The following is a 26032-nucleotide window of genomic DNA, read 5'->3' on the forward strand; positions in this document are numbered from 1 at the left end:
TTTTCAAAAACCATTTCAACACGGTGATAATCTTTCTAGACACATTTATTGGACATGTTCTTGAGCATACGTTTGATTACATCCTCAAAGCAGGCTATTGTGGTGTTGAGTAGGAGTAAAATTATTGATATGCTTTACACTAACTTAATGATGACTTAACAGCCATAGACTTTTTTTCTTACCAACCGAGCACAAATCACTGAACTATTACGTCCTTTTGATGCTAACAAATATAACGGAATGCCTTCTTGATATTGATCCCTGATTGATTACTAATGCTTCACTGTCATATGTAACAAGAAATTACATGAGTACAGCACACATATTGTGTCACATATGCAAGTAGCATTACACATCCAAACACCTAACTGGGCAACACTATATGAAATCTATAAAAAGCAACAATATGCAAGTTCTTCCTTTTCCCCTTTTTCTTTTTCTTTCCCAAGTTTTAGGTAGAACCATAACATATAAACCCATCGATTACATGAAATAATGACAAAGATGGGTAAGTGACATTAACCAACCCAATGTGTCAAAGTGATCTATCACGTTATCGCTATGACTAAGGTCCTGATGAAAGTCCACCGATCTTTAGAGACACCCATGGATTGAAACATGTCGACCACTGAAATCATACTTATATAGGTGGAGTGTACCATTCACACATTCACCAGCGCACCACACACTGTTTTTAATCTTACCCCATCCTGATGAATAAAACAGGAGTACAGGTTAGGAGGTATTTTTAATGTATCACTTTTTTCCACTAACACTATTGAAATCACGACCATCAAAGAACCAGATGGTCTCCCTCAGGTGGAGGAAGGTTGACTGCCTGGAGAACGGGAAACTAAGGCAGAAAAGGACCCAATGAGAAAACCAATCACCTAGCCTTCTCAAGCGGAGAACCAATATATACTGCTGCCCACGGGTTAGAGTGTATCAGGGCCTTTGTATAACACTTATAGACCCAGGCTTTTTCAAGATACGTGGTTTATTCTCTTTTGATTATAAACTATAAAGCATGGAAGCAGAATGAATCACTGCTTCTTCCTCCCTTCTCTTGATTTGTTGGTAGTCACACGTGACATTTAATTTGCCAGGCTAGCCCCACATGGTAAGGTTCTCTTTTAAATTGTATATGAATCACCTAGCCCACTCTATTTTCTACAGTATAGATATGAATGAGGTCTGACATGGATTGTTTACCATCCTCCTACCCCATAAAATATTTAAATTAATGGCCTCATATGGAGTTATCATGGGAAATTGTCTTGGATGGCTGACGTACACTGTCTTGAGGTATTAAAATGAGAGGGTGGGGCAGCTGAATCTCCTAATTTGTTTTTATATGACTATAAAGCACACTCAATGGGAGAGTTTCAGTGTGTTGAACATATAACTAGGTGAAGTTAAAATTCAAAAGTACAGAAAACTTTCAAAACAACAGTAATTATACCTTACTCACCAAGTGATACATGTTTTCGCACACATGGCATTTCTGCATTATTTGGTGGTCTTCTTTCTGACCCCTCTTCCTTTGAGAAGATATTTATTAGTCAATGACTTTGAAATACCTGCATTTTGTTATATGTACATGGTCATTTATATGTAATGAGTTTTTTCCATTGTCTTCCTAGTTCAGGTACTAGGTGCCAAGTAACTCTTTAACTTTTTTATTTCATTTATATGTATCAATTTTCTGCTATTTATGTATCGTTATTTATCTTGATTGTATTCCTTTTTTTTTGTATACACAAAAAATATTTTAACACACAAAAAACAACAGAGATCATTCCCAGAGAGAAAACAGTAGAAGCCAGGTTGGGAGTTGGTAGGGAGGCGCAGACGGTTAGATTACAACAGAGAAGATGAGCATATGAGAGGAGGGATGTGAGACATATAAAGACAATCAGGGTAAACCAATAAGAATTAGTACGGAAATCGGTTACCGGGAAGGCAAGCATAACAGGAAAGGGGCCGCAACTTGATAGACAAAGCTAAGGTGAATGATCACATTTAGTCAGTGTACAATTAGAACTTAATATCATCAGTTTGTTTTGACTTAATCTGCATTTCCATTCTCAAGCAACACGTGCTACGTTATTGACATATGTACATCACACTGCCATTATTAAGACATAAAGGTGCTTTCTCAATTTGGATCCCCTTCTATGCAGATCTAGGAGTCCATTCAATTGATTGTTTGTTTGTTGTTTCACCTTAGCTTTGTCCATCAAGTTCTTGCACCTTTTCTGTTATACTCTCCTTTCCCCCTACCAGTTTGTTGCTATCGGAATGTGAGAGGTGATGAGAGAGTGTGTTCAATATTTAGTTTAGAAATGCTGGTGTTAAATTGAAATGGGTTCCATCTAGGAAGATATTTCTCATTGTATGGAGGATAACGAGGAGGATGTTTTTGTGTGGTCTGTTGTCACTTGCTCAACACAAGGAGAGTGTGCTCTATACATGCAGCACAGTTCAGGTAGGGAAATATGATGCAATGGGGTGCATTAATGATGCATATCTGCAGCTTCTAGAGTGAACTGTGGTGTAATGTTTGATAGTTGTGTTGGCTTGGTAGTGCTTTGCCAACTGTGTGGCTTTGGTGCTACGTTGCGCTCCTGAGGATGTAAGCCTCTCTAGCTGAACTGTGAGTATGACCCTTTATTGTTGCTGTTATATAGCCAATAAAAGGCAGATTATTGCATGTCGGAAATGTTGGGTGAGTGTAGTAAATATTGTCTGCAATGTACAGATTGTTAGGATTTGAGATCCATCTTGTGCCTGGGTGAGATGCATCCAGCGGTTAATTGTAAAAAATATAAGTGCCAGTGCTCTTGTCACGAGGAAGCTTGCACCAGCTCATTTCTCCTGTTAGTGCCGTCTAAAACTGAACTAACTACTTGCCATAAAAGTGGTGAGAGGATGTGGCATAATGGCCAGCACTGCCGACTGCGTAGCTGGGAAACCAGCTTTGAGTCTCGGCGTTGACTCAACAAATTATTTGATTCTGGGCAAATCATTTAATCTCCCCATAAATGAACGTGTCCTTAGCTGGTGCTCATGAACAGTGCTGGTGTCGATAATTAAGTGTCGGTGCTGAACACCGGAAACCTCAGGCTCAAATCAGGCACCATGCGTATCCTAAAAAGTAACCGTTTGCAAAGCCAGAGTCACTTTATAAACATGTTTGAAGTTAAGAGGGGTCCTCTAAAGCAGAGTAGGAAGTCCTCTTGGAGAGAAGAATGGTTGGCACGGCAGGCAATCAGAGTGCAGTTTTTGTATGATCATTTCCTGGCTAGAAGACGTAAAGTAATCTATATGAGTAAAGCATGATTTAGAATTGGTTCATAGTAAGCGCATATAGAGAAAGGATAGCGGCTTCTCCGCTAAGACAGAGCGTCGCCCCACCTGCCAGGAGCAGCAAAGAAAGGAAAAAATAAAATGAGAATAAAGGACTGTCATTTTATTTTTTCCTCCTGCTGCGGCAGTGCGAGAGGGGGCAGGGCAGAGCTGCTGGGGAGGAGGGGTAGAACTCTCCTGTGCGCAATGACTGTTAGGCGGGCCCTCTCGGGCAGCCCAAAACAGTTGTGAGCACTTCCCTGTTCCCCAGGCAGCATTATAGCCTGCACGGAGAACATGCCCACCCCTCCAGCCTCTGGCTGAGCACCGTGTCACGCGCTCAGACGAATCGAACCGCTGCATTACAGCATTGTGATTGGCTTAGGGGTGGGAGGCTGGCTATCTGCTTCCTGTTCCTTCCTGGAGTTGGACACAGGCAAGCAGAAGTGAAGACACAGGACCCGGCGGCGGCAAGGTACGTTTTTTTTAATTTTTTGTTTTTTTATTTTTTGTTTAAAGCAGCCCGCTATTTCTCACTCCAACGAGCCGCGCAGCCACCCTTGAAAGACAGATTCAAACTAGTTCACGTCATCAAATAATATATATTTAAGGAATTACTAGAGTATGCAATGTATTGGAGCACACTGAGTAAAGTTAATTCTCAAAAGTCAACATTTTTATTAAGTGCATTATGGTTATTGGACTCATTTCATGAAATCAACTCAGCCCTAACATAAGAGCCTACCTGTGAATTTGGCTGACCAACATGAGAACAACTGTTGAACGTCAGACATTTGAGCAAAAACCAAAACACAATCCAACAGAAATGTAACAAGTTTAAACTGTCAAATACAGCCTAATGCACTTTAAATAAATTCTTATTTGTAAATCCGCTCTCGATTTATGAACTTTTTTCTTACAGATTCAAACAACATCAAACAAATATCCATTGTTCTACAACTGTACAGTTTCCAAGTAATATCAGAGTCCATTGATACACTAATAAGATTGTTCAAATTGTTATCACTAGAGAGGAGTGTTGAGAATATTAGAAATGGTGAAGAGATAAAACATGCACCTCTATGAAACAAAACACTGGCTATGTAAGTGACCAGTTTAGTTGGAATCATGGGTAAGGTGACAGTCACTCCTCTGTGCAGGTCTAAATTCACAGTAGCAAAACTCCCCTTTGCTTCTTCCATAGCCACTGATGGAGCTGTGGCAGTTCAGGTTCTAGTGCTGAAGTCACTTCGACAGCGGTATCACTATCATCTCCGTTTGTAGCTCCCGCTGGAGCACTGGCAACCCCTGCTTCAGCACTGAAGTCCTTCCTACGGAGGCAAAGCTCTCCAGTCCTTCCATATTTATTGATGCAAACTTGACTTGTCTGGTTCAAGCTCTGAAATCTAACAGTGAGGGGGACACTATATTCTTTCTTCTGTAGCCACCGCTGCATCTTGGGTACTCTCTAGCTTTAGCATCAAAGTCATGGCAACACAGGCAGGGCTAGCTATTCATCCTTCCATAGTCACTGAGTGAGAACTGGCAATGTCCGGATTTAGAACTGAAGTCACTATGACTGTGGTAGAACTATCGACGGCTGTAGTCTTTTCATTGGGAACGTCCACTTCAGGTACTGACATCATCCTGACAGTGGGAGAACTCTCGAATCCTGCAACCATTGATGAAGCACTGGCACAGTCTGGCTTTAGCAACAAAGTGATGGCAACAGAGGCAGAACTTTCTATTTTCCCTTCCATAATCACTGCTAGGGCGATTGCAAGGTCCGGCTCTAGCACTGAAGTCACTTGTACAGTGGCAGAGCTATCTCCTTCTTTGGCCATCGTTGGAACACTGTCGTGCTTTACCGTGGAAGTCGCTCCAACAGAGTCATATCTCACTGTTCTTCCTTTCATAATCATTGATGGAGCACTTGCAGTGACTGGTTCTAGCACTAGAGTCACTCCAACAGTTCGAGAACTCTCAATATATTACTCTGTAGCCACAGACTGAGCACTTTAAATTTCTGGTGTCAGCACTGAAGTCACTTCTACAGTGGAAGAACTCTTGATTACTTTTTGGTGGCCACCAGAAGAGCCCTTGCAATATCTGGTTATAGCACTGAAGACACTCCAACAGAGGCAGAGTACTTAATATTTCCTTCAATATTCATTGATGAAACCCTTGCATTGTCTGGTGTTAGCAGTGAAGTCACACGCACTGTAGGAGAACTCTCAACACTTTTTGCTCTAGCCAGATACTTGAGCACTTGCAATGTCTGGTGTTTGCCATGAATTTACTCCGACAGTAAGTAAGCACTCAAAAAAGTCTTCTGCAGCCACCGATGGAGCAGTTGCAAGGTCTGCTGTTAGCTCTGCTATCACTCTGACAGTGGGGGAGCTCTCAATAGTTTCTTCTGTAGCCACCGATGGTGCAGTTGGCAAGGTCTGGTGTTAGGACTGAAGTCTCTCTGACAATCAAAGGAATCTATTACTTCTTCAAGGTCTGGCTTTAGCACTGAAGTCCCCCCCACAGTGGGAGAACTCAACACATTCTTCTGTAGCAACTGATTGAGCACGTGCTAGGTCTGGTGTTACCACTGCAGTCCCTCCAACAGTGGGGGAACTCTCAATTTCTTTTGTGGCTATCGATGGAATAGGTGCAAGGTCTGGTGTTAGGACTGAAGTCACGCCGACAGTGGGGGAACTCTCAAAAACGTCTTCTGGTGTAGTCACTGATGGAGCTGTTGCAAGGTCTGGCGTTAGTACTGAAGTCACTCCAATAGTGGGGCAGCTCTCAAATTCTTCTGTAGCCACCAATGGAGCAGTTGCAAAGTCTACTGTTAGCACAGAAGTCATTCCAAAAGTGGGGGAGCTCTTATTATCATCTTCTTGATCCACTGATGGAGCAGTCGCAACATTTGGTGTTAGGACTGAAGTCTCTCCAACAGTGGGGAAGCTGTCAATAACTTCTTCTGTAGCTGCCAATGGAACACTTGCAAGCTCTGGTGTTAGTAATAAAGTCGCTCTGACTGTGGTGGAGCTCTTAATACATTCTTTTGTAGACACCAATGGAGCAGTTACATTGACTGGGGTCAGGACTGAAGTCACCCCAACAACGGGGGAGCTCTCAATATCTTCTGTAGCCACCAATGGAGCAGTTGCATTGACTGGTGTCAGGACTGAAGTCACCCAAACAACGGGGGAGCTCTCAATATCTTCTGTAGCAACCAATGGAGCAGTTGCATTAACTGCTGTCAGGACTGAAGTCACCCCAACAACGGGAGAGCTCTCAATATCTTCTGTAGCCAACAATGGAGCAGTTGCATTGTCTGCTGTTTGCACTGAAGTCACTCCGACAGTGGGGGAGCTCTCAGTACCTTCTTCTGTGGCCACCGATGCGGCAGTTGCAAGGTTTGGTGTTAGGACTGAAGTCTCTCCAACAGGGGGGAAGCTGTCAATAACTTCTTCTGTAGCTGCCAATGGAACACTTGCAAGCTCTGGTGTTAGTAATAAAGTCGCTCTGACTGTGGCGGAGCTCTTAATACATTCTTTTGTAGCCACCAATGGAGCAGTTACATTGACTGGGGTCAGGACTGACGTCACCCCAACAACGGGGGAGCTCTCAATATCTTCTGTAGCCACCAATGGAGCAGTTGCATTGACTGGTGTCAGGACTGAAGTCACCCAAACAACGGGGGAGCTCTCAATATCTTCTGTAGCCACCAATGGAGCAGTCGCATTAACTGGTGTCAGGACTGAAGTCACCCCAACAACGGGGGAGCTCTCAATATCTTCTGTAGCCACCAATGGAGCAGTTGCATTGTCTGCTGTTTGCACTGAAGTCACTCCAACAGTGGGGGAGCTCTCAGTACCTTCTTCTGTGGCCACCGATGCGGCTGTTGCAAGGTTTGGTGTTAGGACTGAAGTCTCTCCAACAGTGGGGGAGCTATCAACTTCTTCTGTAGCTGACGATAGAGTACTTGCAAGGTCTGGTGTTAGTAATAAAGTTCCTCTGACAGTGGGAGATAACTTAGTACATTCTTCTGTAGCCACGAATGGAGCAGTTGCATTGTCTGGTGTCAGGACTGAAGTCACTCCAACAATGGGGGAGCTCTCAATATTATCTTCTGTAGCCAACGAGGGACCAGTTGCAATCTCTGGTGTTAGCACTGATGTCACTCCAACAGTGGAGGAGCTCTCAGTATGTACTTCTGTAGCTGCCGACGGAGCAGTTGCAGCATCTGGTGTTAGCACTGAAGGCACTCCAACAGAGGGAGAACTATCTACTCCTCCTTTCACATTCACTGTTGGCGAATCAGCAATGTCCAGCTCTAGTGTTGGCGTCACTGCTACAGCATTTGAGCCGACATGAATTGAGTACTCACAGAAATAATATCCAGGTTCCTTTGGCTTCTTATGCATGGAGCACAGGTCAATTCTAGTTAACATCTCTACTCCAAAAGCAGTATCTTCGTAGCCTTCGTACAGAGCAGCACATACCTTTTTGAACCCCTGCAAAGAAACAAGTGTGAAAAAATGGGAACATATTTAGGTCAATAGAAATCCTGCTAGATTTTAAAGTTTCTGTTATATTGCTTTTAAACACAGCAATAATATCCCTGTTGGAGACTCATCATGGGCTTGCGAAGGTTGGTGAATTTGGAACATAAGACATTATACAAAGTGATGTGGAAATGAGGTTATTTAAAACATTTCATCATGGAGTATACTTCATAATATATTTAAATATGCAATTAGTCATGAGAAAATTGATGTTTTACATTTACTTAGTATCTAAATATCAAAAGCACATAATTCATGGGCTAAATTTAAATAGCTGCAGTTTCAATCAGGGAATGACCTCACTGTCATAATATATTCTGCATGCAGGATATATTGTTTCCAATTCATTAAGAAAGAAAACATGTTCATCTGTTCCATTATACCTCTCACATCTGAATTATTGCTCCTCTAATGTCCAATTTTCCTTTTATCAAATACCTGCTGTTATCATAGCAACAAACATCCGGTTGATCTTGTGCTTTCTTATTTAGTTATCATTTAAAACATTTTTAACAAAACGTTGCCGAGCAGGACATTAGTGGCACATAGCATAACATGAATAAGGGCTGTATGGACATTAGTTGAAAGAATCATTAGTCCCATTGTGTAAACATTACAGCTAAGCAACGAACATTAACAGTAAACATTTACATTTTAATGCATAGCTACACATTATAATACATATAAGCTTAAATATACATATTTGCAATATTTCAAGTCCATGTTAGGTGGTCCGTTCTAAGGGACTCATTCAGACTTTGGACAAGCGGATGCTCATCCTTCAACTGGGAAAACTCCTGTGTTGGACCTCTCAGCCTTTGGGTTGTTTTCCCCCCAAACCTTTTGCCTGCTTACCTGCAATTTTGCTGATCTTGTTTTTGTTGCCCTTAGGACTCTGTGCACTTCACCACTGCTGATGATTGCTAAAGTGCTTGTGCTCTCTCCCCTAAACATGGTTTGGTTAGATTATCCACAATTGGCATATTTAATTTACCTGTGCATCCCTAGTAAAGTACGCTACCTGTGCCAAGGGCCTGTAAAATAAATGATACTAGTGGGCCACCCACTTAAGTAGCCCTTTAAACATATCTCAGGCCTGCCACAGCAGAGCCTGTGTGTGCAGTTTGCACTGCCATTTTGACTTGGCATTTCCAACCCTTGCCAAGCAATAAAATTCCCCTTTTATTACATTTGTAACCCCTAATCTAGGCCCTAAGTTGCCCATGGGGCAGAGGTCTGTGTGATTAAAAGGTAGGGCATGTACTTTAAAGTTTTACATGTCCTAGTGGTGAAAAACACCCAAATTCCTTAGGTCTCGCCTACGCAGCGCGCATGCGCTGCATAGGATAGAGACCTAATGCCATCGGCACAGCTTTGGGGACAAAAACGTGCACGCGTTGCATTGCTTGCAATGGCAACGCATGTACGTCTGACGATTTCCTTGCGGGAGCGCGCGGCACCATATGGTGGCGCCATATGGTAGCACGCTCCCGCAAGGGAATCTCGCAGGCCCCCTCCCCTGCGCGAAAAGTAAACAAGCATTGGCATAGCCAATAGGTCTCGCTTTTGGGACCTTATTAGTATGTTTACTTTAGCTATAATCGTGGCACGTAAAGCGCGGGTGCTGCGATTATAGCAAAAGTAAAGAAATAGATGTTTTTTTCTATTTCTTTACTTTTGCTATAATCGCGGCACCAGCGCTTTACATGCCGCGATTATAGCAAAAGTAAATATACTTATAAGGTCCCAAAAGCGAGACCTATTGGCTATGCCAATGCTTGTTTTTCACTACCGTGAGGCCTACCCCTCCCATAGGTTTACATTGGGGATTCCTTATTAGCTTTAATCCCCAATTGGAAGGAGGCAGAGCTGTCATGTTTAATACCTATTGAATTGTAAATCCTCTTTAATGGTAAAGTTTAATTTATCATTACAATTCTAAAAATGCCACTTTTAGAAAGACAACATTTTTCTGCTCTTAGCCCTGTGTGCCTGCAGCCCGTCTCCAAAACATGTCTGGGGTAGGTGACAGCTAGGCTTTGTGCAGTCCCTATAGACATCCACACATAAAGGGAGATTAGGTGTGACGGTGGGCCATCCTGGACAGGATGGGAGGGAGGAGCAGGACACAGCCTCTAACTCACACCTGAATAGTAGGAGTCCTGTCCCCACACAAAGAGCTAAATATCACCCTGTAGTGAGTCTGGTACCAGGGCAGGAAGGGAGAACCTCTGTGCACATCAAAGCCCTTCTTTGAAGTATCCCCCACTTCAAAGCGTCAGTCGGCATAAGAACTGGACTTCTGACCCTACCACTTTAGTACACTTCTGCTCCATCGCCTGAACGTTTGGATTTGACCCATTCTAGCGCAAACCGATAGCCAAGTTTAGCACTTTATGCTTTTAAGCACTACATTTCAGTTTATTCTTTAAAAATCCATAATTCTGATTCTACTTATTGGAATTTTGTCATTTTGTTCATTGAATTAAGCTCTATTTCTGTACCCAGATGTGGTATTTTTTGTGTGGTGTTTTATCGTTTCACTGTTTGAAGTGTTGCACAAATACCTTACACATTGCCTCATAAGTTGAGCCTGACTGCTCTGTACCAAGCTATTAGAGAGGGAGCATAGGTTAATTTAGGGTGAGTTTGTGACTTACCCTGACTAGGACTGTGGTTACTGCTTGACAAGGTTTCCACCCCAATCAAACATGAAAGCCATTTCTAACATCCTGCCTCACGAAAGCTGCAGTATGTCTTTATCATTTAGAGGAAAGAGAACGGTCAGAATTCTGGTAGACTCTGAACGCTCAACCTTTGGACGCATAACCGCATTTATCTGGTACTGGACTGCTGAACAATGAACATCAGAAGTCCCTCCCTACTTAGGATGGTCCTTCCAACATTCATTTTTTTTGTCCAGGACTGGTTTAGTAGAATCTGACAACACACAGAAAATAATGTCACCAGGCCATAGGAAGATAAGCTTCTTGGCAAAAATCTGTTGTCAAAAATTGCTTGCTAAAGGGGTGGGTACTTCATAATATGGTAGTCAGCAAAAGTATAGATATCAAAGGAGTAGTGCCACTGGGGCTCAGAGAGCACACAGACTCGTTATTATTGCAGGGTTTTCATACTCAAACAGCAGTCAGGGAAACATTTTCCTTCCTTACATTAGATCCTCAGCCACCATTGCTGTAGCAGGCCCACTCCTGCAGGGAGGGCAGAGGCAGGGACTTTCCATTCCAGTGGTTCAGCGCCCTGCCTCCCCATCAAATATTGACCCAACAAGTCTAAATTCATATCAGTAATATTTCTGAACTGTGGCATGATTTGTGTGAGCTCTAGCTGCATTTCCTGGGATTTGTAATTTTCTGAGAGAAAACTCCCCAAAATGTAGTCATGTGTGATGTATGGCTTTCAGAGCACCTCTATCATTTATTTCAGTTTCTGAATCTCATAACCCACTGGTATGACATACCAAACTGGCAACCCACTGTTGTGATGTCATAATGGTCTTCCAGCTCGTCTGCTTTCAATGAAAGCATAAAGCTCAGCTGCAGGAGGCAGGAAGGAAGGCAGGTAAGGTGGTGGATTTTGGTCAGGGGTGGCAGGCAAGGAATTTGTTTAACCTTTGGGACTGGGATGCATTATAGAGATCATGTTATGCATGGCTTCCCCATTATTGCTCGGATACTGCGTAGCAGTTGCAAACATGGGCAGATGATTTTGGGGGTCACACCACATTTTAGATGGATAAAAAGTGAGTTACGGAGAGATTTTTCGCCTCGGGGCTCTGAGCAACATCAGACAACTTGCACTTCTCTATCTTGTATTTGGTGTCACTTAGAACCCCATGGTGAAAAATGTCCCTGTAATTCACTGTTACTCATCTATAATTCTCTACATTGCAGTCAAATAGACATACTTTAATATATGTTGGTTATCCTTGGACAGTCTGCATCTCCATCATTATCAAATAGCTTATCTAAGATGCAGTGCAAAACTATGCAAGAAAGATTAAATACTTTGGTGTTAGCTATGTTTATCTTGATTCCATAATATAAAAAAAATCTTCTTCCGTTCATTCTCCATGGTCCATTTCCTAGACTACATTGTCACTTTTTGATTAGATCTTCATCCAATTTTTTTTTCAATGGCAGTGGTGGCTGGTAATTCGAATGGGGGAGAATACAGGTAAGCCACAAACGCACATATAAACTCACCCATACCCATCACAAAAATACTCACGCATACCCATCTATTCACAAACGTGCACACCCATTCACTGCACCCATGCACAAATACACATACATTCACACCTGCATGCACACGCACCAATCATTTTTTTAAAACCGTACCCCCTGGCCCCACAGCAGTGATTGCGGGTGGCGGGAGGGGAAACCTTGGTTTCTGGAGGATTGGGACTGCCGGCTCATCTCATTGTCTGACTTTGCTATGGGTCAGAAAACTAGAGGAGGTGGCAGTCCCTTACTGGTTACAGAGTGGAATTGGGTCAGTGAGCCTGCTTATCCCACTCCACTCTGTCTCGAGTTATCACTGTTGGATCTGGGTGCTTCAGTTTTAAGCCCTGAAGTGCCCAGGGCTGACTGCCGGAGTTTAGCTGTAACGCACCCTCTCATCAAGAGGTTTGCTGAGGTGAGGAGTTCAGACCCACAGGGCTGTGAAACCTTCAGCCCAGCAAAGTTCAGCTCAGACAGTCAGGCACATGCCCATTTAGCGCATGTACAGCACTTGGCTGCCTGACCTGAACATGAAGTGTGTGTCAAGCTGGCCCTTGCTCAGCCTGACAGACACTCTTCATGTTTGCAAATATACAGGGGCGGGTTGCCTATACCCTTAAGGATGGGTTGTTACTGTTCGAAAGTAATACTTTTGTCTGAAATTTAAGATTAAAATCAAAATGAGCTTCATAACTGCTATACACATTTTGGTTAAAAAGGTGTGTATTGTGATGGCTAAAGTATTCCTTGTTCACAGTATGCAAAAGGGGTTCATCTATTATAATTTTAAACAGGCCCTATAAGTAGAGTAAACACATAAAAGTATGCATTAATTTGAAGAGAAACAATTTCTCCTTTGAAAAAATTATTTTGAAAATTGTTGCCCTAATTTCACTTTACTGCTTTTTAAGTATACCAGATTTCAAGGGTCAAATATAACTTCACAACACCGGATGCACATGATCATCTTGTTTCTGTTACTATACTGCATCAATCACAATATATAAAGGCATGTTTCTAAATTTACTTTTTAACAGTCATGTTGATGCAGGACAGAAAACTTTATTCAATAGTTTAAATAATATTGCCTCTTCTGTAAAAACAAACGCCTTGTTACTTTGGGTTAATCTAGACACTTAAGCTACCACTATTGAAAAATGCTAGAATTTGTTTTTGCTAGACCTTAGGCATAGGCTAATATGCCTTGAATAGCTTTTAGACTTCTAGGATGAGGATGTTTCCAATCTTGGAAACTTTGGATTTTGAAATTGGCTGATTACGAACATTCCAGAGGAAATGGCACCAATTCACAATCCCATCTGTTCAGAAAGAAATTCCTGTCTGTGTCTTTCCATACACTGAGCTCAGGAGAACAATTTTCAGATGATCGCTAGCTCTGTCCAAGCTTTTTAAGCAGATCACAATGGTATCCAAATAGATGGGCGAAACCGGAAAGCAAGTATTCTTCATTCAATAATAGATCAGCACCAAATCTCCTAAAAATCAGAAAAAAGTCCTTCAAGGAGCACCACCCCCGACTCGACTATCCCCAATGGATTAAACCCCCCGTTCAGCACTGAGTTGCTCTCTAGGTTTGCGCTCCCCAAATACAGACACATACACAAAGTAGATCTTGGCAATATTTAAAAATAAAATAAACTGAGAACTGGGACCTCAGTGGTGAATTACATTGGTAAACATACATAACTTGGTATATAAATTTGCCAATTTTGTCTTAGGAAATTGTCAGAAATGGGGGTCTCTATTTGGCAAGGGCTTGCACCTTTGTCCAAATAGGGACCCTTCTTCCTATTCAGGGTAAGGGATTTCCACTCCTAAAATAACCCCTGCTCATCCCCTTGGTAGCTTGGCACGAGCAGTCAGGCTTCTCTTAGAGGCAGTGTGTAAAGCATTTGCACATAACCAACAGTAATACAATACACTACAAACGGACACCACACCAGTTGATATCCAATATTTTTATATACTTCAAACAAGACCAATACGATAAAAATCAACAGTACAGTACTTTAAAAATCTTCAGTTATCACAGTATCCTTGAAAAACAGTTCCTTGATGTCGATAGCTTTGTCCGGGGCTATCACAGCGTTGTGAAGAACCAAATCCAAATAGTTCTGGCTGGCCGCGGCGTAGCTGGTCAGCTACGGTGTTAGGAAGACGCGCAAACAGTACCTTTCAGAAATGCAGGTCGTCGATGAACTCTCATTGTCCCATGCGTTGCAAGTCGATCTCCTCTCTGATGGAATCAGGAGCGCTGGCGTCGGCAGGCGTCGGGTGCTGCGATGCGAAGTGCAGCGGTGCGGCGTGCGGTGCCCTCAAGTCGCGGTGTGAGCAGCGGCTCAGGGGCGGCGTCAGATGGGGCTTCGGTGAGACCAGGGTCACGGTGTGAGATGAAGGCGTTGCTCGTCACGGTGTTGGCAGGTCACGGTGCAGCAGCGGCATCGTCGTTGCTGAAGCTCTGTCATTGGCTGACGAACTGGAGACAATGGCACTGGCGTCAGTAGGCCAAGGCTGCGGTGCGGGATGAGGGCGGTGCATCGTGTAACTTTACGAGCGGTGCTCTCGAAACTCGATGCAAGCAGTGGCATCGAGTCCGGCATGGAGCGTCTTCGTCGAAGATACCAAGGCGTCGCCGTGAAGCGAGGCGGTGCAGAGTGCGGTGCCCACAGGTCGCGGTGCGAGTAGCAGCTCGGTGGCAACGTCAGCAGGCGTCATCGATGAGACCAGGGTCGCGGTGCGACGGTGCAAAAGCTTCTGCATAAAGCGAGGTGGTGCGGGGCCCACAGGTCGTGGTGCAAGCAGCGGCTCGGTGGCGGCAGCGTCCGTGAGACCAAGGTTGCGTTGGGGTGTTGCTGTGGTGCCCTCTGCGGTGCCTTCAGGACACGGAGTCGGCAGCGGCATCGTATACGGCGTTGGGCTTTAAGTCTTTGCTGTTCCTGAGACTTCTTGAACTGGGGGCAAGCTCTACCTCAAGCCCTTGGAGAAACTCACAAAAGTAGATTGCAGAAAGTTCAGTCCAGTCCTTTCACTGCCCAAGACAGAACCAGCCACTGCAGGCCAACACAGCAAAGCACACAGCAAATGGTGGTTCCTCCTCACAGCTTCACCAGCTCTTCTTCTTGGCAGTCTTCTTAATCCAAAAGAGTTCTTTAAAGTCTTTACTATCCCTGAGACTTCCAACAGGAGGCAAGCTCTACTTCAAGCCCTTGGAGAAAATTCTAACAGCAGGATGATGAAAGCACAGGCCAGTCCTTTCCCTACCCAAGACAGACGTAACCACTGCAGGCCAACCCCTCAACACGCAGCATAGGGGCAGTACTCCTCCTCCAGCTTTCCCGGTTCTTCTTCCTGGCAGGTTCCTTAGTTCAGAAGTAATCTAAAGTTCTGGGGTCCGGGTCCCAATATTTATACTAGCAAATCCTTTGTCCTCTGAAGGCAGAGGGTCCTGTACCTAGTTCAAACCAGTTCAAACCAGTTCTGGGTGCATTCTGCCAGTGTGCACCTTCTTCCTTTGTCAGTGTAGGCTAGGGTCATCAGACGCACCACAGGATGTGGAGCCAGCATTGTGGAAGGCAGACACAGCCCTACTCAGACCCAGGTGCGACTCCTCTCACCCATATATGTGAAGATAGGTCTATTCAGCCCTGTGCTGACTCACCCTGTCTCCTGGAGTCTCCCCCAGCCCCTGTCACTCACAAACCAGACAGACAATACACAAGCTAGCAGAGGCAGGCTGGATGATTAGGCAAGAAAATACCTACTTTCTAAAAGTGGTATTTTCACACACAGAATGTTAAAACCATCTTTACTAAAAGATGTATTTTATCATTCTGAGTTCAGGCATACTAAACTCGAATTTCTACCATGTTCCCTGAGTCAGTCAGGATTATAGGATGTTATAATCAAACTGCCCATTCTAACCTATGGGGAACAGGTAGCCTTGCAATAGTGAAAAACGAAGTAGGCTGTAATTCACTATCAGGACATGCCACACACACCAGAGCATGTCCTACCTTTCACATACAATGCACCCTGCCCATAGGGGTACCTTGGGCCTACCTTAGGGGCGACTCACATGTAGAAAAGGGAAGGTTTAGGGACTGGCAAGTGTGTGCACTTGTCAAGTTGACAGCCCCAGGCTGCGCACAGGATCTGCAATGGCAGGCCTGAGTTAAACTTTACGGGCTGTTTGTATGGGTGGCAAAATCCATTGCTGGAGCCCACCAACAGCATTTGATTTATAGGCCCTGGCACTCGCAGTGCACTTTACTAGGGACTGACACATAAATCAAATAGGCCAATCATGGAAACACCAATCCATAACACAGTTTACACAGAGAGCATATGCATTGGCAGTGGGAAAGTGCCCAGAGTCCTAAAACCAACACAAGCAGGTCAGTAAAAAATAGGAGGAAAATGCAAAAAGTTTAGGGATAACCCTGCAAAAAGGGCCATTTTCAACAGAGATCTTTCTCCAAAGATCACTAGGTCACATTCTTGTCATTTGTCTAATGTTGAAAATATTGTAGTGCCATGTCTTTGGTCCATTAATTAAGCAATCAATCAAAACAAACAAATAGGGAACAAAAAGTGAGAAGGAAAACCATTGTTAAATGAAAATCTAATAAATGTACGTGGTCGGGCAAGAAAAAAGAAGTCATTAGAGAGATAATTAGGATTCTGAAAAGGGTAGGTGAAAATCATTAAATTAGGGTTGGTGTATATTGGAAGGTAGGATCCTTCTGCATGATTACCCCCACTTTTTGCCTGGTGCTAAGCTGTTTTTGGACTAGTCTGACTGGGATCCTACTAATCAGAACCCCAGTCGCTCTGCTTTCTCCCTTAAATTGTTATGACAAGTACTTAGGTACATCCCAGTTTGGATACTGGGGTACCCTTATAAGTTCCTAGTATATGGTACTAAGGTACCCAGGGCATAGGTACCCCAGAGGTCCCCTATGGGCTGAAGCATGCATTATGCCACCCATGGAAGACTATTCAAAATGGAACTACAGGCCTACCATTGCAGCCTGTTTAAGCTGGTGCTAGCACCACTTACTAAAGATATAGGTTTCCTATATCTAGGGTCACTGCACTTAAAACCTATAAGTCACCCGTATAGCAGTGCTTTGCAATCCTGAATGCAGGGTGCTTGGTTCTAAGTGAGAGGGTGCCAGTGCATGAGCAGGACACCCTTGCAGCCGATGGAGTCCATTCTCACGGGTTGTCAGTGAAGCAGCCATAAACGATATAGAGGGGCACCGCGTAGTTACGCGATGGCCATCTCGAAACTGGCTACAACAAATTATATATTGGTGTCAAAAACATGTTGGAATCATACCCCCACACCATAAACAGTGTGGGAGGTATGATTCCAAGCACTGGAAGAGCTCCCCGTTAGGCTCCTATGTCCCCGGCACCAGTCTTCCAGACCCGGACAGCACAAAATGGTTAATGCCGACCAGAGACACGATTATGCCCTCATGCAGCTGAGCCAAGCTTGAGCAGGGGAAGTAGAACAATAGGCATCCTGTCACCTCCCAGACATGATTTAGTGTATTGGGGTAGGGTGGGTGCGCTTGCCAGCGCCACTCAGTCTGCATGAGGGGCATATTTGGTGTCTGCATTCATAGTCCAGTTCAAAAAAGTCCTGGGAGCCATTGGCTCCTGTTCTGGTGCGAAACTGGACAAAGGACACAGGAGTAACCTTCCCCCTGTCCAGACCATCCCGTGGGAGGCTCCACCGAATCATCCCAACCCTTTCCCTAGGGTACTTAAGGGCTTACCTGGGTGTAGGTCCCTAGGTTCATCATGGGATAGGATTCAGATCAGACACAACTTCTTCTTCTACCGTCTGGGCTCTCTGGACTTCGTTTGGGCTCGACTTCGTCTCTCTTCCTGGTTGCTACATCGTCTGTGCCTGTGCACCATACAGGAACCTTCCAAGGCCTGTGGGCATCCAAGACATCTGAAGGAATTTCCCTTGGAGTGAAGGAGTCACTCCCCTGCATTTGCAGGCACCACAACTAAGTGAACCAGTCTGCTGATCCTGAGCTCCTCCGGACTCCATAAGGTTCTGAAACACAGGTGGTGGTTTTCCACAGCTCCTGAATCCTGCCCTGCCCTCTCACCAAGTTTGTGGCCAGTATCACTCCTGGGGGTTGCCTTAACTGAACCTCTGTGCACCACATCAACTTGCAGTTGCAAAGGCTTGTTGGCTCCCTTCCAAGAAGATCTTCGGGGTCCAAGTAGCCACAACCTTGTGAACCTCCAGTGACCAGAACCTTCAGCCACTCCACATTGTGTGCATTGTGGCCTGCATCTTTTGCTGAGCTGCTTGAGGTCCTCTCGCGACTCCAGTGCTTCTGGCCTGTGGGTCCACTTGAGGGTCAGCTTTGTTTCTTTTGGGCCCCCCTGATTGCTCAGGACCTGCCTTGACTCCCCTGCTTGTGGTTAGTCCCCTGGACCTTGCTGGTCCCAACGTTGCTCCTTCTCCAATTCATGCGTTGGTTGCATTGGCCAAGGCTTGTTGGTGCTCCCGCCGGACATCGACCCCTCAGTACTTGACATCCTTCGTGGGACAGCTTGTGTACTGCTCCTGGACATCCTCTGCATCGCCTGGCCCTCACAGCTGCAGAGTCAAGGTCCTTGTCACTTATCCTGCAACACCCGACATCGGAGGGCATTCTTCTTTCAAGTATCCTGGTCACTCCTGAGTGACAGACTGTCACCTCTGCTTGCAGGTACCTCTCAATTTGAATCCACCTTCAGAATCCACCGGACACTATCTCCTTCTTCAGCAGCGGCACTTTCCTAAAGTCCTACAGTGGGTTTGACAGCAGTTTCGGACACCACTTCACACGTATGCACCCGGCTTCCCTGGTGTAGGTAACATGGGTACTAGGGTATCCACAGGGGTGGGGTGGCTCTCCAACCTTCTGTCTTCCATAGGGTTTCTTCATGGTCTAAGGGAAAGGGTCTTTAATCTTTAAAAATCCAACCGTGACTTACACGTAGACTTGTATGGAGCACGCGGTTGTGTTCCCACACTATACACACTCTCCGTGGGGTTCCTAGTCACTCACCTTGGGTGATTCCTTGGGTCCCCAGCACTTCTACATCCTCTTTGCCTTATCTTGACCCGAGTTGTGGTTCTTATACCACTTTATTAGTATATGGTTTGGTCCCCCCCCCCCCCCCGGGGTCCACTGTGTATTACATGCTATTTACTGTGTTTCTTTGCTAAGTATAGTGTGCATTGTGCATATCTCCAGGTAGGAGATACCTAAACGTGTTAGAGAGCATTATATAATAAATACATATTTTTATAAATACCTTGTGTGGTTCTTTTTCACTTAATCTATACTATAAGATTGCATTCTGGTAAAAACAAGCTGATTTAAACTCCTTCTGGACTAAGCCTAAAGGCTGCTCTCCACAACTACCACTTGGATAGCTTCTAAGGTTGTCTAAGACCTCTTAAATCCCCATAAGGGTTGTTTGGACTGGTGTAAGGTGCCTACTTACATAAGTGGACATCATATACAAGGCCAGCTTCTCACAGTGTACAAGTGATTTAGTAGGCTAAAATTAGGGAAAACTTAGGTTGAGGATTTAGGGAAGAGTTACGCAGTAGGATAGAGCACGTGTTACAGGTTAAGTATACAATTAGGTTTAACATTCTGATTACAGTTAGGGTAAGGGTAGTGTTTAGCTGTGGAGTTAGACAGTCATAGTGTGCTATTCAGTAAAACAATTTTCTTAAGCTAATGATGGGAAAAGGGATTGTTCAAAACGTAGTATTTTGTGTTATGGTTTGATAGACTCTAATGGGCCTCATCCAATTTCAAAAGTAAATGGTAACTTTGCCTTTATTATTGAAAAACATATGTGAGTGATGCAAAAACATAACTGGCACCTGAAAATGCTAAATGTATCAATGTCCCAGGAGACATTTTTCTGGTTAAGGAATGGGGTACTCTTGAAGCTTTAAGTACTGAACTCAAAATGGGCTAGCCCTAATACTCCACTCAATTTCTAAGATATTATGGGCTGCTGACATTTGCATTTCTGAAGTGTATATACATTTTAAATATACTCTCTCCTCTCAATATTTTTACCTCAATATTCAAAGCAGTCCAAATCAAATTCCACTGTCAATCAAGCTATTTGCAAAAGGTACATCATCCTTTGAAAGGCCCCCAATCCTTTTGATTGCAATCATAGCTCATGATAAATCAGATAGAACACAAACTATGTTCTATGACTACAAATGTGTATTATATCTTGTGTTTCAGGGATACTTTGGGACCCAATTACCTTGTCAGTACATGATCAGATTTACTAGCAGCAGCCAATCAATCACCTGATGACATCTGCACTGAGAAACTCAAGTAGAGCGTCACATGGTAGGACTACCTAAGTAAATATGCTTTATGCATTATAATGCATTCTGCTTTTTGATACATCTATAGGGTTCAGCAAGGAAGTAGCTGATCCAGATCTGTGTTTAGTGGTCATGCAGAGAGCAGTGCTCAGGGTTCCACTGAGCAGCCAACTTATCCATAGACAGGAAATACATGATATACTAAGATGTTACTATTGCTAGAAGAGGGACCTTTGGGCCATAGGTTCTTCCACCCACCTCTTATCTTTACCACACTCCCATTGCTCCATTACCTTCTTTCACCTCCCTCTAGTTCAAGTCCCAGAATATAAGCTCACTCTTTTAAAACTAGTTCCTGCTTACCTTTTACCAAGTTCATGATTATTGAATTTGTATCCTTATTTCTTTAATTGTTTTAAGTGTGCTGTTGTGTCTAGGGGAAGCTGCAGAGTGGGGATGAGGGTGGGAGTTGTAGATAGTTATGATGATGAAAATGCTTGTTGGCACAGGCGATTCACCATGTGGCTGCGTATCGTTAAAATATTATTTTCCTGAAAGATAAACAAATGGGGAGAGTCCCAAACCATTTTAGCTTTGGCATGGATATTATGAAATAGTGTTGGGAATCCGACCTTATGCTTCCGGTCGGACAGTATGGAGTAAAAAGATTGGGAAGGTAGTCCGAGGTAGAGCAAAGCAGAGCTTCAAAGACCAGGCAGAGTTTTAAATTAATTTCTTTGATAGGCAAGCTATGAACTTATTTTAGAGCTGGGGTGATGCGAGTTGTGCTCGTCTACTTGAGGCTAAGGTGGACAACATAGTTGTGCGTTTTGTAGTTTTGACAAGTTTTTAGCTGGAAGTGCCTTGTGCACTCATCTGAAACAGCCAATGCTGGAGAGGGCTAAAGCTGTGGAAAAGAGGATACAATTTTAGTGTCCAATAACAGAAGGGTGCCTTTGTAAATGAAAGTAAAAGTATACGCTTTTGACAACAGCTGACCTATGTATGAAAGGAGTGTACTTATTCAAAGATCACACCTAGATATCTTACAAATTTGTGGGAGTTGAGGTCTGGGTCAAATATATGGGAATAGATAGTAGATAGACTATCTAGTTTTCTGGGCTGAGGAGGGGGGGGGGGGGGGTGGGGATCTTGGTTTTGATGCTGTGAAGACATGACCAAAAGTGTTGTTTTTTTTACTTGCCGGAAGCACACAAGAACTTCACTGTGATTCTTTTGGATTTTTGACATATGTAGGTGCCATCATTGTACACATGACAGCAGATATTAAAGCACCTAAACTATAAGTAAAGGGGACCATGTATGTGTTGAACAGTAGCAGAGGGAAGAATAATCCTTGGGGAACATCGCAAGTCAAGATTGGGATAGTCAATAAGAATTGACTAAGTCTCCCCTGATGGATGAAGCTGTTAAGGAGTGAAGTTAAACATTGTAATACAAGCCCTCTGAGTGGTGTAAGATAAGCAAGATTGTATTTGTTTGGAACAAGTCAGGTGTGGTAGGATTTGTACTTTTTCTTCAGGCTTTAAGTTTTGAGGCGAGTACTATTTCTCTACGGGGTTAAGAAAAGCTTTAGAACTCTCATGTGCTGGCTCCCTGTAGGTTTTGTATAATTGTGTTACAGCTGAAAATAAACACCTCAGGTGAGGCAAAAATACAATTGCATGTCAAGTGCACCATTTTACTGCCAACTTTAGGTACCAAACAAAGATGGCTACTGTGAAAGCAAGGACACAGTGGTGCAGGATTCACCCTGCATTATGTTTAAGCCTATCATTTGATTCCAGTCGTCACCCTTTGCCGACCTTTAACTATAGACGCTGACTAGCCGATCCTAATTTATGTTCCTTCCTTACTTTCAAGGGTGTGCAATTGAAATGTTGGTCATAAGTGATCCCACCAAGTGCTTTGGTGGGTTAGAACTGCTAGTTGTTCCATCTGCTCTACTTTACTGTTTCTTGAATGCAATCCATGCCACATTGAAATAGTGTGTTGGTCGCCTCTGACTTATAAACTTCACAATTAAACAAAACAGCTACAAAGGCTTGAGTTAAAAAAAGAGAAAACCGGCAATGTTTCCTTAAACAATTCAAAGTAGACCTCTTTCAGAGGGTACCATGGTAAATGCTAAGGCGGCCGGTGCATGCTTTAAAGAATTTTTCTTTAGGCACGTTCTCAAGAAGCAAAGAAACTGAGAATATTGGTAAGTCAATCAACCAGAGAAAAGAGGATGTACAAATAAGGGACTACAAAGATTTGGTAAAATTAGTGCATCTAATTATGTTTTTATTTATGCCCTTCAAGTGACTAGCCATTGCCATGCCTCTACCCATAGAGTTTAGACAAGGGTAACGTGAATATATACATAATTAGATGCAAATGTTTTGCCGTTTTCTGTAGTTACAAAAAATCCCATTCTCAACTGAGGAGCAGCACGCTCTATATCAACTCTTTCTCCCTATTGTGTGCAGAGAAATAATTAAGTAATTAAGTAATAATTTTATGGGTTGATAGCCTTGGATCCATAATCAGTGAAATGATCTCTTGAGACACACAGGTCAGACTGATTATACATTTACTTTCTTGCTTGATGAGGAACAATGGCACAAACAGCAGCACATGAAAGATTTTTGTTCACCATAACAAACTGAGGACAGCATCACAAACACTTGGCTTTCTTGGAGTGCCGATCCCCTATTTTCTATGGGAGTGGGAGTCAATGCAGGACCAGTGCACTTAGAGGTTATTGTTAGACCTGGCACTTTTGACAGGTTTATCCCCAAACTTTTTGCCTTCTGCCTCCTATTTTACTGACCCTGTTTTCATTGGCTATAGGATTCTGGGCACTTTACCACTGCTGATCAGTGCAAAAGTGCATATGCTCTCTCTATAAATTGTGACTATGATTGGCCAATACACGATTGGCATATTTGATTTACTGGTAAATCCCTAGTAAAGTGCACGGTGTGTGCCAGGGCCTATAAATCAAATGTTACTAGTGGGCTTGCAGCACTGGTTGTGCCACCCACATGAGTAGCCCTGTAAATGTTTCTCAGACCTACCACTGTAGTGTCTGTGCATGCAGATGTAAACTACCATGTTGCCCTTGCAAGTGCACCCACTTGGCAGGCCCTAACCATCCCTTTCCTAACATGTCAGGCCCTCCTAAGGTAGGCTCAAGGTACCACCATGGGAAGGGTGCAGAGTATGTGAAAGGTAGGACATGTAATAGTGTGTGTGAGTGACATGTCCTGATAGTGAAATACTGTGTAATTTGTTTTTCACTGTTGAAAGGCTATCTGTCCCATAAGCTTTTAATTGGAGTTTCACTGTTTACATGTGTAACTTGCAATAGGGACAAGATAGGGAAATTAAGTTTAGACTCTCTAAACTCAGAATTTATTAACGCACCTTTTGGTGAAGGTGGTTCTTAAATTCTGTGTTTGAAAATGTCACTTTTAAAAAGTGCAAAAGAAACAATTGATGGACGGAATTCTGGACAATGCAAACATTCATTCCTAGTCACAAGAATCTTGGTTTAATCCATCATTCTTTTGCTCACCACACCACCCCAGTTTGGACCCAGCCATATGCGAATCAGTCTTGACCTTGGTCCTTGTGGGAGCAGTCCAGCCCGAACTACCAAGCCAGGTCTTCCCTGGACCAGGAACAAGCATCCTGTGACCAGTGTCAGGGCATCACCCCTCATCAGCCAGGCTAACTTGAATCTAGTGGTGTAGTGAGCACGACACCCACGTCTGGGCATACCCTTCGCACTTAGGGCGACATATGCAAAAGAAACCATTGATGGACGGAATGCTGGACAATGCAAACATTCACCCCCAGTCACAAGGATCTGGGTTTAATCCCTCATTCTTTTGCTCACCACACCAGAACAATTTGGACCCAGCCATATGCAAATCTGGCTTGACCCTGTTCCTTGTGGGAACAGTCCAGCCTGTGTTTTTCACTTTTAGAAAGTGGGCATTTTCTTACTTTACCAATCTGTGTGCCTCTGGGCATTTGTGTATTCAGTGTCGGGTGTGGGACTGACAAGAGCTGAGATGTGCATTCTCTCTAGATAGTCACTGGGGGGTGGAGGTGTGCCCTGCCTTTCCTGGGTGACTCATCGCAGGGCTGAATAGACCTGGTCTGCATTTAGTGTGGTGGGAGGAGTCGTACTTGCCCTGAATAGGCGATGTCCCCTTTTGAACAATGCTGTCACCGCCCCCTGTGGTCATACTGCACCAGTGAAAGAAGAACTGGTTTGGACTGGGTTCAGAGACCCATGCCACAAAGAGGACAAAGACATTTTGTGGTCTAAGTATTACACCTAAAAACCCAAGACTTTGGATTGCTTCAAGAAAAAAGCTGCCAAGAAAAAAGCTGAAGAGCTGTAAGGAGGAGTACTGCCCCTGTGATATGTCAGGTTGGCCTGCAGTTGCTGCTTCTGTCTGTGGTAGAGGTAAAGGACGGATTATTTTTGCCCTTTTGTGATATCCTGCTTGTGAAGAATCCCCAAGTGCTTCTGTGTGCTGGCCCCCTTACTCCCCCTGAGGACCAGTTGAGGGAAACCTTGGACTCTTCTGCGCCTCCCAAGAAAACCACAAAGGAGAAATGGTGCAGGGAGTCAGAAGGACCAGCTTTTTGAGGACTGCACCACTTTAGAGGTGAAGCCGCTTGCTGCAAATGCCCCTGATGGATAGAGCTGGTCGCCAGGAGTAAAACGAGCTCAAGATCATCCAAATCGGCCTAACAGGGCCCTATTTATGTCCTTTTAACGTTTGGCGACCTTTGACCTTCCTCACCAAGAGCTCATGGAGCACCGCTGCTGCTCGGTGGAATTCCCCTAGGATGGGCCTGGGCCTGGGGGAAAGCTGCTGTGGTAACGTGTTACGTTGGGGAAGGGGGTGTGCGTATGTCCCCCGTCCCTGTGCCTCCATCTCGCCCAGGGATCCCATCCCCCAGGTGGACTCATGGTAAATTGGGCCGGTACCCGGGCCCTGTGTGCTTCCTGATTCCCTGAAAGTAAGGACAGAGGTGGACCGCTGGATCCCCTTCTTGGTCTGCTCTCCCTGCTCCTGTGTCCTTGTCTGGGGGAGCAGGAGGCCACTGCCGAGTCTGCCCAGTGGGCAGACCTCTATACCAGTTGCCGGCCCTTGCTGCAGCACGCTTGGGTGCTACTAGGGCAGGGAACAGGTGAGGACAGCCAGTGGTGGGCTCCCCGAGCTGCCCTCCACCAAGGATCACTGTTGGGGTGCCCGCACCAAGGATCACTCTTGGGGTGCCCAGTGGAATGGGCACCTCCATCAGATGCACCAGACATAGATGAAACCATTCTTAAAGCCGCAGCGGCTCTACCCGGCTCAGCGGGAGATCCAATACTACGATATTCACTGCACTCTGGAATCTCGCCCTGTAATGCTTGGCAGGGCCTTTGGTAGGGA

At 44.3% G+C, this 26032-nt stretch overlaps 1 protein-coding gene across 1 annotated transcript in view; it reads right to left on the bottom strand.

Annotated features, from left to right (window-relative positions):
- Positions 1-3931: 3931 nt before the first annotated feature.
- The window catches only part of LOC146832706 (uncharacterized), a 355069-nt gene continuing 332968 nt past the window's right edge, over positions 3932-26032 (bottom strand). Inside the window, exon 7 of the mRNA XM_085606006.1 lies at positions 3932-7862. Within this exon, the coding sequence (XP_085462132.1) occupies positions 5847-7862 (2016 nt within the window). The 3' untranslated portion in view covers positions 3932-5846. The remainder of the gene's footprint in view (positions 7863-26032) is intronic.

This window comes from Triturus cristatus, chromosome 5_1, assembly GCF_964204655.1.
Source record: "Triturus cristatus chromosome 5_1, aTriCri1.1, whole genome shotgun sequence".
NCBI classification, from domain to species: Eukaryota; Metazoa; Chordata; class Amphibia; order Caudata; family Salamandridae; genus Triturus; species Triturus cristatus.